At 40.1% G+C, this 18,589-nt stretch overlaps 1 protein-coding gene across 8 annotated transcripts in view; it reads right to left on the bottom strand.

Annotated features, from left to right (window-relative positions):
• Positions 1-17,994, bottom strand: part of SORCS1 (sortilin related VPS10 domain containing receptor 1) — a 459,666-nt gene extending 441,672 nt beyond the window's left edge. For all 8 annotated transcript variants that reach the window (XR_012693296.1, XM_075215731.1, XM_075215724.1 and 5 more), the window contains exon 1: positions 16,814-17,994. Coding sequence is in view for 7 of the 8 variants with exons in the window: in XM_075215731.1 (XP_075071832.1) it covers positions 16,814-17,653 (840 nt within the window). In the remaining variant the exon portion in view is untranslated. The remainder of the gene's footprint in view (positions 1-16,813) is intronic.
• Positions 17,995-18,589: the final 595 nt, after the last annotated feature.

The raw sequence follows: 18,589 nt of genomic DNA, 5'->3' as shown, positions 1-18,589 counted from the left end.
TCATCACATCCTCCATTTCCTGATTACAGGACTTTTTTCGGGCTGCACCCACTTTGTGGAATAAGACTTTCCTCGGGCAATAAGACTTTCTTCCTATCTAGAAACCTTCAAGCGTTCTCTGAAAACCCACCTCTTTAGGCAAGTTTATAATATTCCTCGACCTCCCTCTTACCCTCCCCCTAGGTTACCCTATTACCACCCTCTACACAGCTAACACAAGACAACAACCCTCTGACCAACATTGGTTCACACACATTCCACTCAATACTTTATACCTTTGCATTCTAGCTTGTCCATTGTCCAATATGATGTATCACTTACCCTTGTGTTTGAAACTCCCATTGTCCTATAGATTGTAAGCTTGTGAGCAGGGTTCTCTTACCTCTCAGTCTGTATGTATTACACAGTATTGTTTTATTAATGTTTGTTCCCAATTGTAAAGCGCTACGGATTTTGCTGGCGCTATATAAATAAATGTTGGTGAAGATGATGATGAGGAGGAAGTTGCGGTCTTACTTTTAGTCGGATATAACTGCACTCCACATTTAGAGGCCCCAACAGCACACATGGATATGCACCAGTTAGTGGTATTACCATAATATGCTTTTCTCTGGTCATTTGTTTATGTGAATCGCCAAGTCCAGGACCATCCAATTCAGCCACTTCTTGGAGCACCCCCAAGTTGGAAGTACAGTTTTGAAGTGGGACCTTGTTGACCAATACAAAGCTATTAGTCCATGGGAGCATTTTACCCAAACTATAATGTGGATAGAATGGAGCCATGGGTGGAAGAATGGGGCTGGAGCTCAATCCCCCAATGCCATAATTACGAACACTAATTACCAACACTGGGCCCTCAAAGGAGACCTCTTCCTATTGGTGTATCTAACCAGGTCACACCCACCTATTTTTGTCATATCCCCCCAATCTCCCAGACTTGATGGATGAAAAGTAGGTTAGTATGAGTTACAGAGTGACTTCATGAATTCATTTATTTATCTGGCTCTAGGATTAACCAGTGCATAACGGCTCTCTGCCAGGGGCTCAACAATAGGGGGTCCATGGGCTGCGGTGGCTACAAGACCCAGGTTGCCTATGCCACATGGCACCTTCTCCTTTAGGTTCATGATTAGGGACTTCATAGAAATAGTTTTAATTATTTACTTTATTTTTTGCACTACTTAGGTTACCCCAAGAATGGAGGATGGGCTATGGGCATATGGTGTGCAAAAATACAAATACTCAAGATGCCCATTGCAGCATCAACTCTAAAGCAAAGCCCTGACTACCTAATGGCCATAACAGGCTCGTCTTCTTGCAATGACATTGAGCTGTCTGTCTAGTGTCCCAGCACATAAATTCTGATTTATCAATGCACTTTTCTGATGTCTAGAACACACAGCCCAGAATCTAGCAAGTAGCTCCTCTCTTGTACTGCAATAATCTACAGCTCCCCATAAAACAAATTATTATTATTTCCAGAAACTCTGCCTCGAGTCCTCTTAAGTGGCTCATTCGTGTCCTACGGGGAATCATTTTAACGGCAGCCTCAGAGCTGAGAGAAACACTTTCAAAGTTGGTCGGAAAAAGTTCTACAAAGCCTGCGCTTTACACTACATCCGTCATCCTACCATTATGCCATCAGCCCTCATAATATTGAGGTTAAGATATTCTACAAGACCAGCATGTTTGATGGCCCCGAGCACATTGCTAAGTCAGGAATGATGGCTTAAAAAACACATTACTTAAAGATGCTGCAAAGTCATCGTACAAGTCAGACGGCTGCCTGCATTTCAATGGCATTTTCTAAATCATCGGGTGGCAGGAAAGATTTAAAGGAATCACACTCAAAACAAACATCCTATTAAAGTAATAGATTAAAAAATAAATCCCTGGTATAAAACTGCACCAGACGTACCGAAACTAGTACATGAGCTTTAAAACATGATATTATTACACACGCTATCCAAAGGGAATTGAGAGTGCCATAATTAAAGCACAAGTAAATCCATTATATATAATTATTATAGACCAGCGACTGTTTATTGCATTAGTGAACTGAATAATAGGCATGAAATAAAGTGTTTATATTTCACTAAACCACCGTGCTGCACTGTGTCACATAATTCTAAGCTTTTAGTGACAGATTTGTAGACATGCTCAGCAGAATAATGACACTGCAGAGTAACCGATTGAAATTTCAGCCTTTTGTCCGGTATTAGACATAGAAGCATATGCTCCTAAGCAGATTCTGGCAGTGGGAGCCTGGAGAGGGAGAGGGGGTTTGACACTGGCAGAGGTCAGTAAAGGTGTGTTTACCCAAATGTGGATCATGCAGATCTGCAGAAATACGTGTACCCCTGTTAGGAGACATACCTGCTACAGGGTAGGTGCAAATACTCACTGATTATGACCAAGCACGTAAGCTACTTTTACAGCACACATTTTCATGCTCACATTCTTCAACCTATGAATAAGATTATAAGCGTCAGTCCAACCCTTCCATTTCATCTCAAATTTTACACTCTCCCAGAAGTTACACTTTTTCCAGAGTTGGCTCATTATTTAAAGTAGTGGTGGGTAACAGGCGGCCCTCAGACCATCACCAGCGTAATGAGTCTTCACCTGTGGCCCCCAGCTGACTGCTCCCGGTCTGCTTGACCTATCGAATGGGAGCAGCCGGCTTCTGCATCACGTGACCTCCACTACGCCATGCAGAAAGGTCACATGACATACTAGAGGATGGGAATTGGGTGCTGTATGCTCTGCACTGGGCAGGTGTAAGGGAAGGAGGTCTAAGAAGGTAGGCGGGGGAAGTATGAGACATGTGGGGAGGTTTAAGTTACCAAACAGTCTTTTATGTCACATAAAATGAAGAATTATATTTGATCCTTTTCATATTCAGTGCTCTTCTATGTTCAGTCATTCTTAAATTCTCTCACATTTGGTGATTTATTTTATTAATAAGATAAATAAGAATAAATCTGAGATGTAGCTTAATTATCAAGAAACACACTGTCCCAACACTTCAATCTAATTAAAAGGACTTCTTCAAACAAAAATAAATAAATGTCAGGACTGAACAATGAGGGACTGAATCTGAGAGCAAAAAAAGTTTAAACAGAGAAGTCCACTGATTTTTTCTAGTTAAAAATCATATGCTTTAATTGATATTAAGATGATTTTCAAACACTATTATTCATTTTTCTAATGCCTTATGGTTGAAACCATAGCTTGATATAACCAGCATTGAGAGTTAACTGATTTTCAGAGAACTGCAACATTGTTGCAACAATGTCTAACCTAACAGTAGTTCTGGCTGGCTGCCAAATTCTATACAGTGAGTAGAGGAGGGAGAGGGAGCTGAGAGCTCAGACTATTCTCTCTTCAAGCTGAAAAGATACAGGTCATCTAAAAGGTTAGAAACATCTTTAACAAGGTGCTTATTTTTCCCTTGTGCCATCAGAAAGGGGATTTACATTTTCTGAAATATTTATGTAGAGTTCTCCTTTTAGAATTTTAGAAGAAATTTGTGATTCTTCCCTCACTCAATGGAAATGTGTTATTTATCCAGCCAGTGATTCCAGGGCTGATGAAATGATCCGCAGACACTTTCCAACCTACATGGAGGCATCTGAAGAGTTTCCATGTGGCTCTCTTGCCTATAATAGGCTATATTCGAGTGTAACTTATCAATAACACATACACTGTATTACAGGATATTATGATGCAGGAGAGCGGAGAGTAAAAACTGGTGTGAAAGGAAGGGTGGGCCAGAGATTAGTGGCGACGGGACTATTATTAGCTTGGACGGAGAGCTCCTTTAAACTACTTATCAGTCTGGATCCTCATTATCGACCTGATTTTTCAGACTCAATGTGAATGCAGTTTGCATTTAAACAAACACACATGGAACTTGCATGCACCTATTCAAATACAAGCGGATCTCAAGATACAATTCCGTTTGAATCTGGGTATAAGTACACTCTGGCTAAATGTTAATTGCCGCACATAGACAGACAAAACACAGTGCAGGATACACACCAGTATATATGCAACATAAAATCCCATCAGAACGCATGCAAAAACAAACACGCTATAAAATAAATGAACAACTCTTAATACTATAATCAAATATAACAATATGTTTTAAATATATATTTTTTTACATTTTTTTTAGATTAAATTTATCAGGATGTTCTTAATGCATACTATACATACAATGTATTATTATGCATTTTTATAATTGCCTACATTCATCCACCCTTCAAAAGTTGTGTCCCTTCAAGTTGTAAACAGTTGTGTCAGTTATATTCAGCAGAGCTTATATACTCTTCAATATACGGTACGCAAATGGAATTACGTCTGAGTTACGAAATTACGAAATGAGTTAGGTCCTATATGTTTAATGTTGTGGTGTAAACTTCCAGTGATACAATCTTCAAGTTCTGGTTTTGTTTCTGCACTCGCTCTGTAACTGTAAATGTGCATTATTTAGAATTTATAGACTGTGAAATTAGCTAGGCAGGAGCCGGACAATTTATTCTATTCTATGATAGGACCGGGAATGTTTTAAGTCCAAACTCCGCCTGTGATATATGCCAAATGTTGCGGCCAAAGGCGGAACATGTTGGATATTTCGCTCATCTCTATCTCCCATCAGTGTCAGAAAAACCAGCTCTCCCATCCATTTTCTCACCCAAACTTTGGGTAAGTCTTTCAACCAAGTCAAAGTAGGCACGCTACCCTGTATGGGAACATAGTTTGTTGATCTACTATAAACTGTTTAAACAAACGGGCCCACCAGAGCAGGGTGCCAAGTAGACCTCCCCATAATGAAGGGGACCTATGATTACAAGAGACCCCTCCTAAGATATTCGTGGGAAAATTTAAGATCAAATGTAAATAGCGAAACGTGCACAGTTTTGCAGACAAATGTGAAGAATATTTTGCTAAACAATTTGAAAGCTTCTCTAATAACTAGTTTATACATAATTTTATCAAACTTCTAATATAAATAACATCATCATTGGGCAGTATCAAACAACAGGTAGCTACAGATAAAATAGACTTTATAGCACACTTAAAAACTTTGGACCTCTTGCTTCCAAAACACGGATAAGCTAATAGACAAATTAGACTGTTGAAGATGCTGTGGTTAGCGTTGGGGTTAGCGGTGGGGTTAGGGAGTGTTAGCTTCAAACTCTCCCTAAACCCCCTGCATTGTTTCAGTGACAAGTTCTGTGAAAATGTATATTTTAAGAAATATTTGCCCCTTATGACAAATTTTGATATTTGCCGTTATCATGAGATGTCTACACCCTTAGCGGAATCGACTGATACCAAAAATCTTAATTATTTATTCCACATGGATGGATTTGGTACACAAAGGGTTAAGGTGTGGTGAAAAGCCCCCAGAGATTGGAATTCCCAAGTAACGATCTCCCGACTCGCTCTATGGCCTTCTGAGATTGAGGTCACCCGGGACGGGCCAAACGGTTTACACATAATTACTAAACAATTTCCCAGCAGCAGGTTTATTAACTCTATAAACATCCTAAGAAAGTGCCTGGGTGCCATATGTACAGTATGAATATTTCTGCATACAAGGGGTGACCTTGTACGGCTTAATGTGATTATGATGAAGGTTTTCTAGAGGAAGGAGAATTAATTGGACACTATTCAATGATCTCCGTGTCTGCCAGCTACAAGAAACAATTAGTTTACTTTTTATAATTATGAATAATGAATAATAAAGCTGAGAATGAACTATTAATATGGATTACGACAATATGAAGTACCAGACATTGACCTGGAAAGAATTTCTGTGCATAGTTTGTGTTACTCGCAGGCTCTTCCTAAAAGAGTCGAATGTATAGTAATAAAAAGTTTACAATATTAAAGGAACATAAGCCCAAAAAGTGACATTTCTACGTGTGACGCATGGATGTCAAATGTGCCAAATAGTGTTACCCTGATGTGCTACTATATATTTTGCGGTTAGTGGCGGGGAGGATGGTGGGTCAAAAAGCAAAAAAAAAGTATGTCCATTTTTTATCCTTTCATGATCATTTGAAATTTCCTTGTTTGAGTCCAACAAAATGTATTGAGCAGTTCCATAACTAGTCTTTCAACACAGACCTATAATGCTTTAGCGTTCTAATCATTGTCTTCATCTTTCCCAGTTCAGAGTGATATATAAAAGAGAAAACTTACCAAGCTCACCTTATACATGACTGCTTTCAGCAAAGGAATGGGACGGAGAGCATGATTGACAGATTTTTGCATCCACTCTCCAAAAACTTCAAGTAAACTATTTAATAACTCACCAGATCTGCTATACATTTATTACTATCCATTGATGGAATTATTTATTCTTCAGGATATAATTCAGGGGTATTATAGAGCGTAGACCCCAGTGAGGTCAGCACATGGTTTCCATACTCAGTTCTACAAATGTAACTTATTATTTTATATATTATTGTTTATTTATATAGTGTCATCACATTACAGCACTATACAAAGGATATTTATCATTTTTTTCAGTCTCTCTCCCTAAATTCCCTGCCACATGCTATAGAGCTAATTGACCTATATGCAGGTCTTTGGCGTGTGTGAGGAAACCAATACGAACATGGGAAGAACATACAAACACCAAATACAAAGAGCCCTAGTTGGGGATTGAACTCAGGACCCCAGCGATGTTATGTAACAATGCTAACCTCTGTGCTCCTTAGATGAAATGGTCTCTTTTGCTGCCTGGTTGGTGCAGGCTCGGGTTATCTTTTTTAAGAGCTAACATCACTAGCCTGTGTTCTTATATCTAGCTCTGACCTGCTCCTTGTCTCGTCTCTCGTGACCACCTCACACTCCAGCCTACAAGACTTCTCCCGTGCTGCTCCCCAACTATGGAATTTCCTACCACACTCAATCAGACTTTCCCACAGTCTACAAATCTTTAGATACTCTTTGAAAACCCATCTCTTTATTAGAGGTGACCTTATCCCAGATAACACTTTTACACTAATGCACCCTCACAACTGTTCCAATCTCCACTCTGAGCCACACTCACTCCTCTTGTTCCAGCTCTGCCCTCTTCCAATTAGAATGTAAGCTCTTAATGAACTGGGTCCTTTGTTTTCATGTCTGCATTTGTTTTGTCTACTTTGTATGTCCCTGTTTTATGTATGTCCTGTTTTCCCAACTGTACAGCGCTGCGGAGCACGGTGGTGCCTTAAAAATCTACGATTATAATAATGATAATAGTAATAATAATAGCTATCTGCTCAGTGGCTGGTCTGTAAGCATTGTTCATCTGCCCAATGCTCACAGTCCAGCCACTGAAGCGCTTGCAGCCTTATGCGAAGTTCAAAGTTGCGCAGACATCAGCGTTACTTTATGTTAAACCATTTATATTTCTGTTCTTGAGCTTTGTACACAATTTTGGTTTGTCCCATATCATCACCACATTAACCTACCATCTGTCAGAGTTGGTGATTTTTTTTTTTTTTCCCAACTCATCCATGCACTAGGGGGGATCGTTAAAGATGTAAACCAGTGCTAAACACAGATATATATACTAATGTAATAATAAAATACCACAACATTTATTCTAGATGGCAGATATGTAAGCAAGTAGCTGCAATCAGCAAATTGATAAATTAAAATTACAATAAGCAAAACAATGATTGTGAGTTGGAGAGAGAGACAACACAGAAAAAGAGAATAAAAATACAGATCAAAAATCAAAATAGGGCATAATGCCAAAAAATGTATGCAATCATAAAAAGAAATATAAAAAGCATTGAAATGGAAGTCCGAGGGTTCCCTCAAACAAAACATTAAGGATGAATGATAATTGTCGAAGCTTAAAACAGCCTGAGCATGCCGGTATGAAAATTGAAATGAAAAAAGAAAAAGGAAAAAAGAAAAAAGATAAAATTTTTGTATTATAGTCTAGATTCCCAAATATATAAGAAGCTGAGCGCACTATCCGCCACTATACTTGCAGTCGATGGTGGGACTGAAGTTCTCTAAGTTCAGTGACGATAATAGAATGAGTCGACTGTGGTGGACAGTGCACGAGAAAGAAGATGTTCCAATGTAATGGTGGCGTGCGTTCATGGAACGCACTCTACCTCCTATTTCCTGTTTTGCAATGTACTGAGGTTCCGACCGGTTTTGTCATGAAATGACTTTTTCAAGGGATGTCCTGCAGGATATCGGAACATCTTCTTTCTCGTGCACTGTCCACCACAGTCTACCAACCTGGGTCTCTCCGGGTGTTATGAAACTACAAGCCCCAGAATGCTTTGCCAATAGCTAGTCAGCTGACAGCTGGCAAGTTATGCTGGAACTTGTAGTTTCACAACACCTGGCGAGCCGAAGATTGACCAGGACTGCACTAGGGATTGTAATGACTATATTTCACGCCTGTGATCCCTTAGAGCATAGCCAGTGCAACAAAATGTAAATAAACCCCCAGGCTATTTAAAATCTAACCCAATTGGATTTATTGCACAAAATAATTAAGAAGCACGGTGATAAATGATGCAACCACCGAGATGAAAGCAGACAGTTCAGACACATTAATGCGGGGTGAAGAACACGTTCTGGATAGAGAGAATACAAGCTTGCACTAATTTAGAGGGTTTCATAACATTCCGAATGAAACGACTGAGAGTCTTATTTGAAAGCCGTGCTGATAAGTCATTGCACACCGTGTCCTGTGAACTCCTGCATAATTGACTGGACAGATCCTCTGAAAAGTTATTAAATGCCGCAGAAAATAATAGTCTTCATTATTTAAAGATGAGCCGGCCATGAAAAGCTTGGAAGGAAATCTGTTGCCAAGATTGCCTGAGGGTTCCACCGGCTGGAATATGAAAAGGGCTAAACTGTAATGAAAGACCAGATATCACACCTGCAGCCTTCACGGAACAATATAGTATTATTATATTATACTACAAACATCTAATTATTATATTATTATATTATTTCTTTTATTGCTTTTTTCATCATTTTATCACCACTTACAGTGGCCTTAAATAATTCCGCTAATTATCAACATCTCGATTTTTCGCTGCTTCCCGGAAACAATTAACAGATTAATTAGCTTGTCATTTGTTGCTAATGCAATCAAGATCATATCAATTAAATCACATTATCCAGACTTCATAGACTTCGGTGCATTTAATTTGTGTGATTTAGATGATACAATAAAACCTGCACCATCTGTACAAAGGAGATTCATGGTGTTTTGGTTTATTTTGCTGGTTTCACCGATAGGCAGATGGAGTAGATTTTATTATAGCGTTATCAGGGCCTGATTATCCAATAGATTGAATAGGCTGCAGACGAATTGGGGGTGCAAAATTGTGACAGGAAGAAGTAGAAGCTCAATTTAATTTTAAAATATAAAAGAATAGTTGTTCTCTAAGGTGAAAGGAAACCATAAAATAAATATGTAGTAAGGTTTTAATCTTGACGTATTCCCAGGGTAAAGGCTGAAGACAATGCGTCTATCTTGGGCGGGCGCTTAAGGATAAGCGAGTAGGAGAAACAAGGATGGCGACAGGCGCAGGTGAGACAGCCCCCTGCCCATTCACATCGTCACCCTCAGTAGCGCTCCTTCATCATCATCATCATCATCATCAGCTATTTATATAGCGCCACTAATTCCGCAGCGCTGTACAGAGAACTCACTCACATCAGTCCCTGCCCCATTGGGGCTTACAGTCTGCAGGAAGCAGGATTTTAAGTTAAGGACAAGTTAGTTTTTACCTACAACATATTAGCCTGCTGTGGAAGGCGATGGGGGCACTACGAACGTATTATCCTAGGGCGGCCTGAACACTTAATCAGACCCCGAACGCTATGGAATAATTTTTGCGTTTCAGTTGAATATCTCAAGTTATTTACAACTAAACTAATCAGATCCGACATGAAACAAATCAGTTGTGGGAACAGTGGATTTAAAACAGAATTGTAGCGCCCCAATTAACTTGTCAAAATGTCATTATTAAAAGGAATTAGATACTTCTATTAATTTAAATTGATTGGCCCTGAACTAACCAGTATATTATCAATTGTAATCATAATAGTCTTACAGACCGGCGAGTGGGTTTCATTCCATTTGGATTTCTCACCAATACCACAGGAAGTCAGCCTAGCAACTAGTGACACCGCTGGGGGGACCTGTACCGATCTGCATAATATCATTCCAAATAAATGCTAAAATATATAATATATATTTAAATAATCGTAATATTAGACTGAAGTACAGGCAGCAGGGTGGCTCAGTGGTTAGCACTTCTGCCTCACAGCACTGGGGTCATGAGTTCAATTCCCGACCATGGCCTTATCTATGTGGAGTTTGTATGTTCTCCCCATGTTTGCGTGGGTTTCCCTCCAGGTGCTCTGGTTTCCTCCCACACTCCAAAAATGTGTGTGTGTGTGTGTGTGTGTGTGTGTGTGTATGTGTGTGTGTGTGTGTGTCTGTGTATGTGTGTGTGTATGTTAGGAAATTTAGACTGTAAGCTTCAATGGGGCAGGGACTGATGTGAATGAGTTCTCTGTACAGCGCTGCGGAATCAGTGGCGCTATATAAACAGCTGATGATGTTGATGAAGATGAGTTGTTAATGTTAAGCTTATGAAAAATGCTACCGTATACTAATGGTTTTCCAAGAATGAGGAATAATGAGGTGGACAGAGAAACAAATAATTCTATCAAGCTTGTGACAACCGCCAAATCTACCTAGAGAGTACCTTGACCATCGAGTAGGCATCAAATGTAAGGCAATATCAGGGTGAGTAGAATATGCCTTTCAAGAAACCCCCCTATTGAACAGTGACAAGTCTATGGGGTCCTACAAGCATGCTCATTAGGGTCTTAGTCAATGTAATAAGAACAATCAACAACTGCATGACTATAATACTTTCAGGCCACGCTATAAACAATTAACGAGTTACCCGGTAGATCCCTTTAAGCCACAGTGTCATACTTCCATCATACTGTATGCAGACACAACTTTGTGTGTACATTACAAAAATAAATGTGACATTAAGATATTTTGGTGTTGGGATTCCTCACCAGTGTTGTATGAAGCCTCAGAAATTCTGCCCGAGATTCACGTAAAAATAAGTAAAATTCGTGTTTTTTTAAAGATATGAACCCAAATCACAATGTTCTGAATCCCAACTCAACCTCTTCTTATCAACCATCCACAATGTCTATTAGCGCAGTAGAACACATCACATGAAATCTATTCGGGGTGCTTAAAATTTAAAATACAGCCTTGTTTGTAAAAATAATAGCCACTAACGACTAGCCATCTCAGTTTGGCATATGCCATTATTTCCCAAAAGGCCACAAATTTAACAAACTAGAAAGGAATAATTTCTAAGGCTAAGCTTTACTAACTGTGTATCGGAAGAGTGCTCTATGATGTGTCCAGCTGTACTTATCCATCTTATCCAACAGTGGTGGCTGGGGTTTGCAATTTTATGTGCAACTACTACAAACATTAAGTGAGTGAGAAGTTACAGTTTGCACTTCACAATTGTCATCATTTGCAGCTTCAGTCCTAGATTGATCAGCATGTACATCATCCTCATCCTCATCACCATGAGCAAGAACAACAACGCTTGATGTACATTTAACAGGTTAATTTTTATTTTTGTAAATGACACCTTGTTTGTCAAAGCTTTTCTTTTCTCCCAAAGGAAAATAAGATGCCTTTTCACATGTTGGATTATGGATGACGTTCAAAGGTTTGTTCCCCGATGACCTTGACTGACCCTTAAAGCACATACTAAGCATACAGACCATTACCATTATATCCATGTCAATGGAGATTGGCCAAATTTATCATCAGTGATTATCTAAAATTCAATTCACCCATCTCGATCTGCTGTCGGATATTAGTTCTGGCTTAAGGAGAGTGGGATCCCTCCAAAATATTACATGGGGCTGACACTATATACTGTATATGGGGACAACTCTTTATGTAACGCGGCATGGAGATGAGTCCACCTGCCAGAATTTTGCAAAGGGGTCCTGTTTCACCCCTGCATACAGTAGTTAATTCATCAACCTATGGCAAAAAAAATCCTCTTTATTCTTTGTCTTGTTGTTTGGTGACCTGCTACTTAGTGGAAAAATGTGGCTTCTCATTACATTTCATCTTACAGATGTTTTCAACAGCGGCTTTCAGGCAAAATGCAGCATGCAAATCCTAGCTGGTGAGAAAAGTCAAACACAGGTAGGATGTAGGATAACCAGATGACCTGACTAGATATAGTGACACATTCAGTAGATAAGGACAGCACTAGAGTACATGATGCACAATTTCATATTTAGACAGACAACTACATGAAAATAAGGATTTCACATCCAAGCTGTACTGTGACTCAACCAGGATAGTTTTGGACCTGTAGTTATGTGCAAATATATTAGCATTGACCTTTGTGTGTAACTCAAGAAGCATTAACACAAGTGACATTAAACTATACTCCGAATGAATAATGATAATAATAATAATTATTATTATTATTATTATTATTATTATTATTATTATTATTATTATTATTATTATTCCACAAAAACATATCAACATGATTGTTATAAATAAATAACTGCTTGTCTGTAATAAAGTGTTTTGTTATGCATACACTGTTTTACACATCTTTCATATTTATGCAAAATGCCTTATTTCCCATTTGTGTACATGCTCCATAAACTTTGAATAATTCTTTGCATTAGCATTTCACAAATCTCGCCATCTGAAACGTCCAGGCTACGTGGTTTTATTCCATTAACTATAAAATGTAATATTTTTAGAATAAACCACTAGAAGGTTTTAAGAAAATGCACTTTAGAACCTACAACCCGTCAGCGGCTTGTGTGGTACAGTATAATTAGGGGTGGTCGGGGTTATAGAATAAATTTAAAGTAGATTGGTAGACAGACAAAGGAAGGGAGGGGAGTACTCTGTGTTTTTGGGTTTTTTTTTTATTGCTTTTTAAAAGCTCTTTAAAGCATCTCCTACTGGTTGGCAACCTGAAATGTTACACTGCCAACAGTTATTAAAAAAACAGCCTTGATAGATAAATATATTTTGACTGAAGCTGAAACTTCATTTCAGATTTTAACAGAGAACCGTTGAGCATGGGGAACAGACGTTGTATCTGCTTCTGAGAAGATGCAATTTCACCACCTGACTACACTGAATATATTAATACTCTAAGCAGAGCAGGTGGGAAATATTGGAGTGCACACTTACATAAGAAGGATTTGCCGATCCTTCGGCGAATCATAGATTCTCGACGCTCTGCCGTCAGTTTTTTTTAAATGCCAATTTTATTAAAGACAAAACCAGATGACCTTGTTGTTGATACAATGATTTACAAACATTGTTATTCATTTTTCTGCTGCAGTAGAAAAGCAACATTTAAATTGATCAAGCAACTTTGTTGCAACCCTCTGCAACATTGTTTCAACAAAGTAACATAGCAGCAATAGTTTGAGAAGGGAGCGAGATGTAAGAGTCAAACTACTATCTTAAAATTAGTAAATTTACTTGCTGGCTGAGATCTTCAGTAGATAGTAGATAGGTTAAGAACAACTTTAACTAATGTGTATTTTGCCACCAGAATATATCAGAAAGGGTAATGATATGTATCAAATCATCATATTATTAATTGGAGGATAAAGTTAACAACATTTCCAATATTTCCTTTTAAGTCGCTGCAGAATGTTTACTGTTTGCTTTTAAAGCCTGCATGTAAAAATAAGATATTTACGCCCATATGCTAAGCCATGCACATCTGAAGGTCCGTGCAGTCGGTACCAGCAATAAATGCGCCCGGCTACGTGAATTAGGCATCAATAAAACTTTTCAAAAAATGCAGTAATGCAGCAGAAACAACTCCACATCTCATGCATGAAAAACTAAGTTTTGCTTAATAACACACACAAAACCAGAATATATGTCCGGTCGAATTAAAAAAAGCGTCAGTAAGACAGCCAATCACAAACAGTTTGCTAATGCCATAGACTAGAGTTTATAATACCTGGTCCTCAGGGACCTCTAACAGGACATGTTTTCCTTATCTCTTTGCTGGAGCACAGGTGTAATCATTACTGACTGATACATTGTAACAGATCCACAGGTGGTGTAATTATTTCACATGTGATCTGGAAAACTTGCACTGTTAGGGGGCACTGAGGAATGAGTTTGGGAAACACTGCCATAGACCATCACCAATATTTGTAGCTGACCAACCAAAAATAATACTTTTAATAATAGCTTTCTCAGGCATATGTGCATCTTTTTCCCAGTCTGCATCTGTTCGCAATTGCGTGCAAGCGCCCGTCCGAACACCCCCGTCCCACCGAGGTGCAGGCTGGTGTAAGTGGCAGAATCACACAAAGCTGTATGGACGCATATCTGTCACGCCCACTTTCTGAACAACACGCAAGATACGCTGAGCTGAGTGGAACTCACTCTGCATCCGCCCCTTAGTGTTTTATCACCTATTATTTTCCGGAAACGTCAGGTGACTACAGATGCAGTATACGTATATTTTACACATAATTTAATTAAGCCACACAAAAATCAATGTCTATAAAATAATGATAGCAACACAATAGTGAATATTTCTTCTGACAACAGATCTGATTTACTACAATCAATTAAACCCTGTTCAATCCCAATTCTCCAGGAACATAAGGTCCCATTACAACAAAAACACATTTTGTATCCAGAGATCAGAGCTCAGCCTGTAACCTGTAATACAGCTTCTTGACACTCAATACCAAATCCCGTTTCTTCTGTGCTGTAGGAGGATCCAGAACGGTTTATATGCAAAATTCTATGCACCCCACTTCTTACAGGGTCACGCCATTGCAAGTCTTAGGCTATAAATCTGTGATTCACCTGTTATGATGGAGTTACAAGTCCTAGCAGAGGCTGACAGGTTCTGCTGGGACCTCTAGTCCTACAGCAAGTGGAGAGTCACAGGTTCCCTACAGCTGTTGTAATTTATACCAGGTTTGGATCTACTCTTAACCTTTCATTGCCTGCTTTGCTTATTGTCATCGAGTTCAGGAAAAAATACCTTGAGTCACACTAGACAAGATTTATTAGCAGAAATTCATCTTCATTATCTTGTCTACAAACCAGAACTGGAGGATCCTGGGATATATATGTGGTATCACTGCCTAATAACTAAAGTAGCAAAGCATTGTGGTTAGAGTCTGGAAAGGGTTAAGAGCAGGGGGTAAAGTGGCTGCTGGTGGCTAGTACTCATTATCAATGTAGTATGATAATACCCCTGCTGGAAGCTGCTGGTCTGTTGTACTGGATATCATAGTACCATGCTGACAGACAGAGCTGGTCACAGCCCTGCACTTTGCATTATAAAGGCAATATTAATCTTACTGTGCGTGAGTCCCATATTTAGCCTTTGCATTAACCCTTGCACGACCATGATATACATAAATAGGTATTGCATGCATTAGTGAATAGCAGTGGCAGGTACTGCTATGACACTTGCCTAAAAATATCATGCTGAAACCTCATGTCACTGTATCCAGCAGCACTAATACCCTGTTTCACTCTAAACAGTGTCACTGTCCCCAGAGAGGGCTATACTCAGTCTCACAATAGCATTTAATGGGCAGGAATGCTTCAGAAATCCATACTATGGCACAACATACTTGAATTTAAGAAATTGTTAGTATAGGACATGTTTAGTGATACTTGCGGTATTATAGCTACGCAGATTATCTTGTTATGTTACATCCTGTGTTACAGAGATATATGCAACTTTGTATTCTCAGTGACTACAAAATCACCCACATGAAATAGTGGAACAGCAATATTCACATATAATGATATCATTAAACACAAAAGTCAGTTTTATGATACTGTATCACATGATAGGAGGGGGGGGGGGCAAAGAATTAATTACACTAAACAAGAAAGTTATGTTCATTGTAAGATGCAAATCTAATAGATACAATAACATGTGATAATAAACTATGTTCTATTAAAATCAACTTAGCAGCACTTAGTGACAATATGCAGGTAATACTCATTCATACTATACTCACTCAGAATATATGTAGTTGGAGGTAATACTCCATCCAACTCTATAATTGTTACAGAGTAGTGAAAATGCTGTCCCTCTGTATAAGAGGTAACACTCAGTGACCATAAACAGAAGGGTTTAATAGATTCCTACATTTCAGAGGAAACACTCAGTGACACCACACATAGGTAATACTCAATCCCACTATATGAGAGGTAACACTGATTGTAAGCATATGAGGGTAGTAATAATTATCCCACTACACAAAATTATATTATTTAATAACACTATACATTTGGGAGGTAAAGCTCAGTCCCACTATATAACAGGTATCATTTGGTGACAGTATACCTAGGAAGAGTTATAACCTATGTACCAGGTATAATATACAGTTATAACATCTGGGTAATACTCAGTCTCACTATATAACAGGTAAGGTGACAGTACACATAGGTGGAGGTATAATATCCAGTGTAATACTCAGTCTCACTATATAACAGATACATTTAGTGACAATACACACAGGGAGAGGTATAACATCTGGGTAATACTCAGTCTCACTATATAACAGGTGCATTGAGTGCCAATACACACAGGGAGAGGTATGACATCTCTGTAATACTCAGTCTCACTATATAACAGGTAAGGTGACAGTACACACAGGGAGAGGTATGACATACTCAGTCTCACTCTATGAGTGCACACTTAGTACTCACACTGCTGTTGTGCCCGGACCAGTGCACCATCGCTTGATTGTGAGCGGAGTCTCCGGTCAGAGAGAATGTGCTGCTGGTCAACTTCAGCTCCTCCATCCGAAAGCGGCTCACCCTGTCCGGGTCACTGGCCTGTGCCCGGGTCACCCTGTGCCCGTCAGCTGCTCTTATTCGTCTCCTTCCCCTGCTGGGCATCTCCTGGGAGTCTGGGGCACGGTGCCCACTGTGGCTGCGTGTAGGGGAATCTGCCACCAGAGATCCACTCCACCTGTCACCCTCATCCTCCCTGGCACCCACCATCTGCCCATTCCTGCCATCACTGAGAGAGCCCCCAAACTGACCCCTTCCCCCGGCACCCACATACTGCCCGGTCCTACCACTCACATCACCATCTGCATCCATGGAGTCATCTGGCTCAGCAGCTGTCTGCGCTTCATTCTTCTCTTGCTGAACTTCAGCACCCTCCTGGGTATCCCAGTTGCCCAAAATGCTGTCTCTGGCATCCTGTAACCTGTCCCCAGCCCCTTCATACCCATCACCTACATCGTGCCCACCAGCCCTGCGCTCAGCCCCTCTATGTGTTCTGCCCCAGGCTCCCAGATCCTGGACACTGCCCCGGAGATTAGTCTCCTTCCTCTGACCATCATCCAGGCTGTGCCCCAGTGGCTCCCCCCAATCACCTACAGCACCCCCCTGCATCCCCTTCACAATGTGCCCAGCACCTGTGCCCTGCAATCTGATGTGAGGGTGACAGGATGAGCAGGTCAGGTCCCCTGTGCCCCCCTCCATCCACATAACAGTGATCAGTAGGACCAGCAGACCCCAGTCTTGGAGACCCTCCATTGCCGGAAGCTCCTCTGCTGCGCCCCTCTCACTCCAACTCCATAGAAGTTTCTCAGCTCACAGCCTGGATGGAGCAGTCAGGGAAAAAGGCAAATCTTCTTGCAGAGCTGTTGATGTCGCTCGGGGTTTTGATGTAGGATCTAGCAGACAGGGGAGGAGCTGGATGGAGAGAGAGAGAGATAGATGGAGAGAGAGAGAGGATGGGAGAGGATGAGGGATAGAGGGGGAGACAAAGTTGAAGTGGAACTGAACGCTTGAGTGCAAGAGAGACAGTGAGGGAGGAGGTAGAGCAGATGAGACTGCAGAGAGCTCAGCTCAGTGACTGCTTCATGCAGTTAGAATGCAGCTCAGACAGTATCTCCAGCCACCAGGCACAGTCACACACACACACACAGCAATGACACATGCCTTTAACCCATTCTCTCCCACTGGGTGGCAGCACTGCCACTGCTGGCAGGGTAAAGGTTAAGCCCCAACAACAATCCATTGTATGGTCTGACCATTAACCATGTCTGTGCCACAAGGAATAAACTGCATGCTGTGTGTTCTCAAACTTTCCAGATATCTTCCCAAAATGAACTGCAGTCATTTGTCATTTAGCATTTATTGCATTTGCACCATAGCTCCAATATTAATAATTAGGGTCTGATTTAGAGTCGGATATATGTAAAAATTGTGTTGTTTTTTTGTGCACAAGTTTTTCAAGCCCACTGGAGGTACAGGGCCTGATTCATTAAGGAAAGTAAGGCAAAAATAGGAGTACACTTTCTCCTGGACAAACCATGTTACAATGCGAGGGGTGCAATATGTTTATTATTTTGCACACAAGTTAAATACTGGCTAATTTTTCATGTAGCACACAAATACTTGATAGCTTTATTTTTACACTGAAATTTAAAGTTGATCTAGGACATGTCCTACCCCAACCATACATCT

The sequence above is a fragment of the Mixophyes fleayi genome, chromosome 6, assembly GCF_038048845.1.
Source record: "Mixophyes fleayi isolate aMixFle1 chromosome 6, aMixFle1.hap1, whole genome shotgun sequence".
NCBI classification, from domain to species: domain Eukaryota; kingdom Metazoa; phylum Chordata; class Amphibia; order Anura; family Limnodynastidae; genus Mixophyes; species Mixophyes fleayi.
Note: the sequence above shows the minus strand (reverse complement) of the source record. Positions and strands in the feature narration are given on the sequence as shown.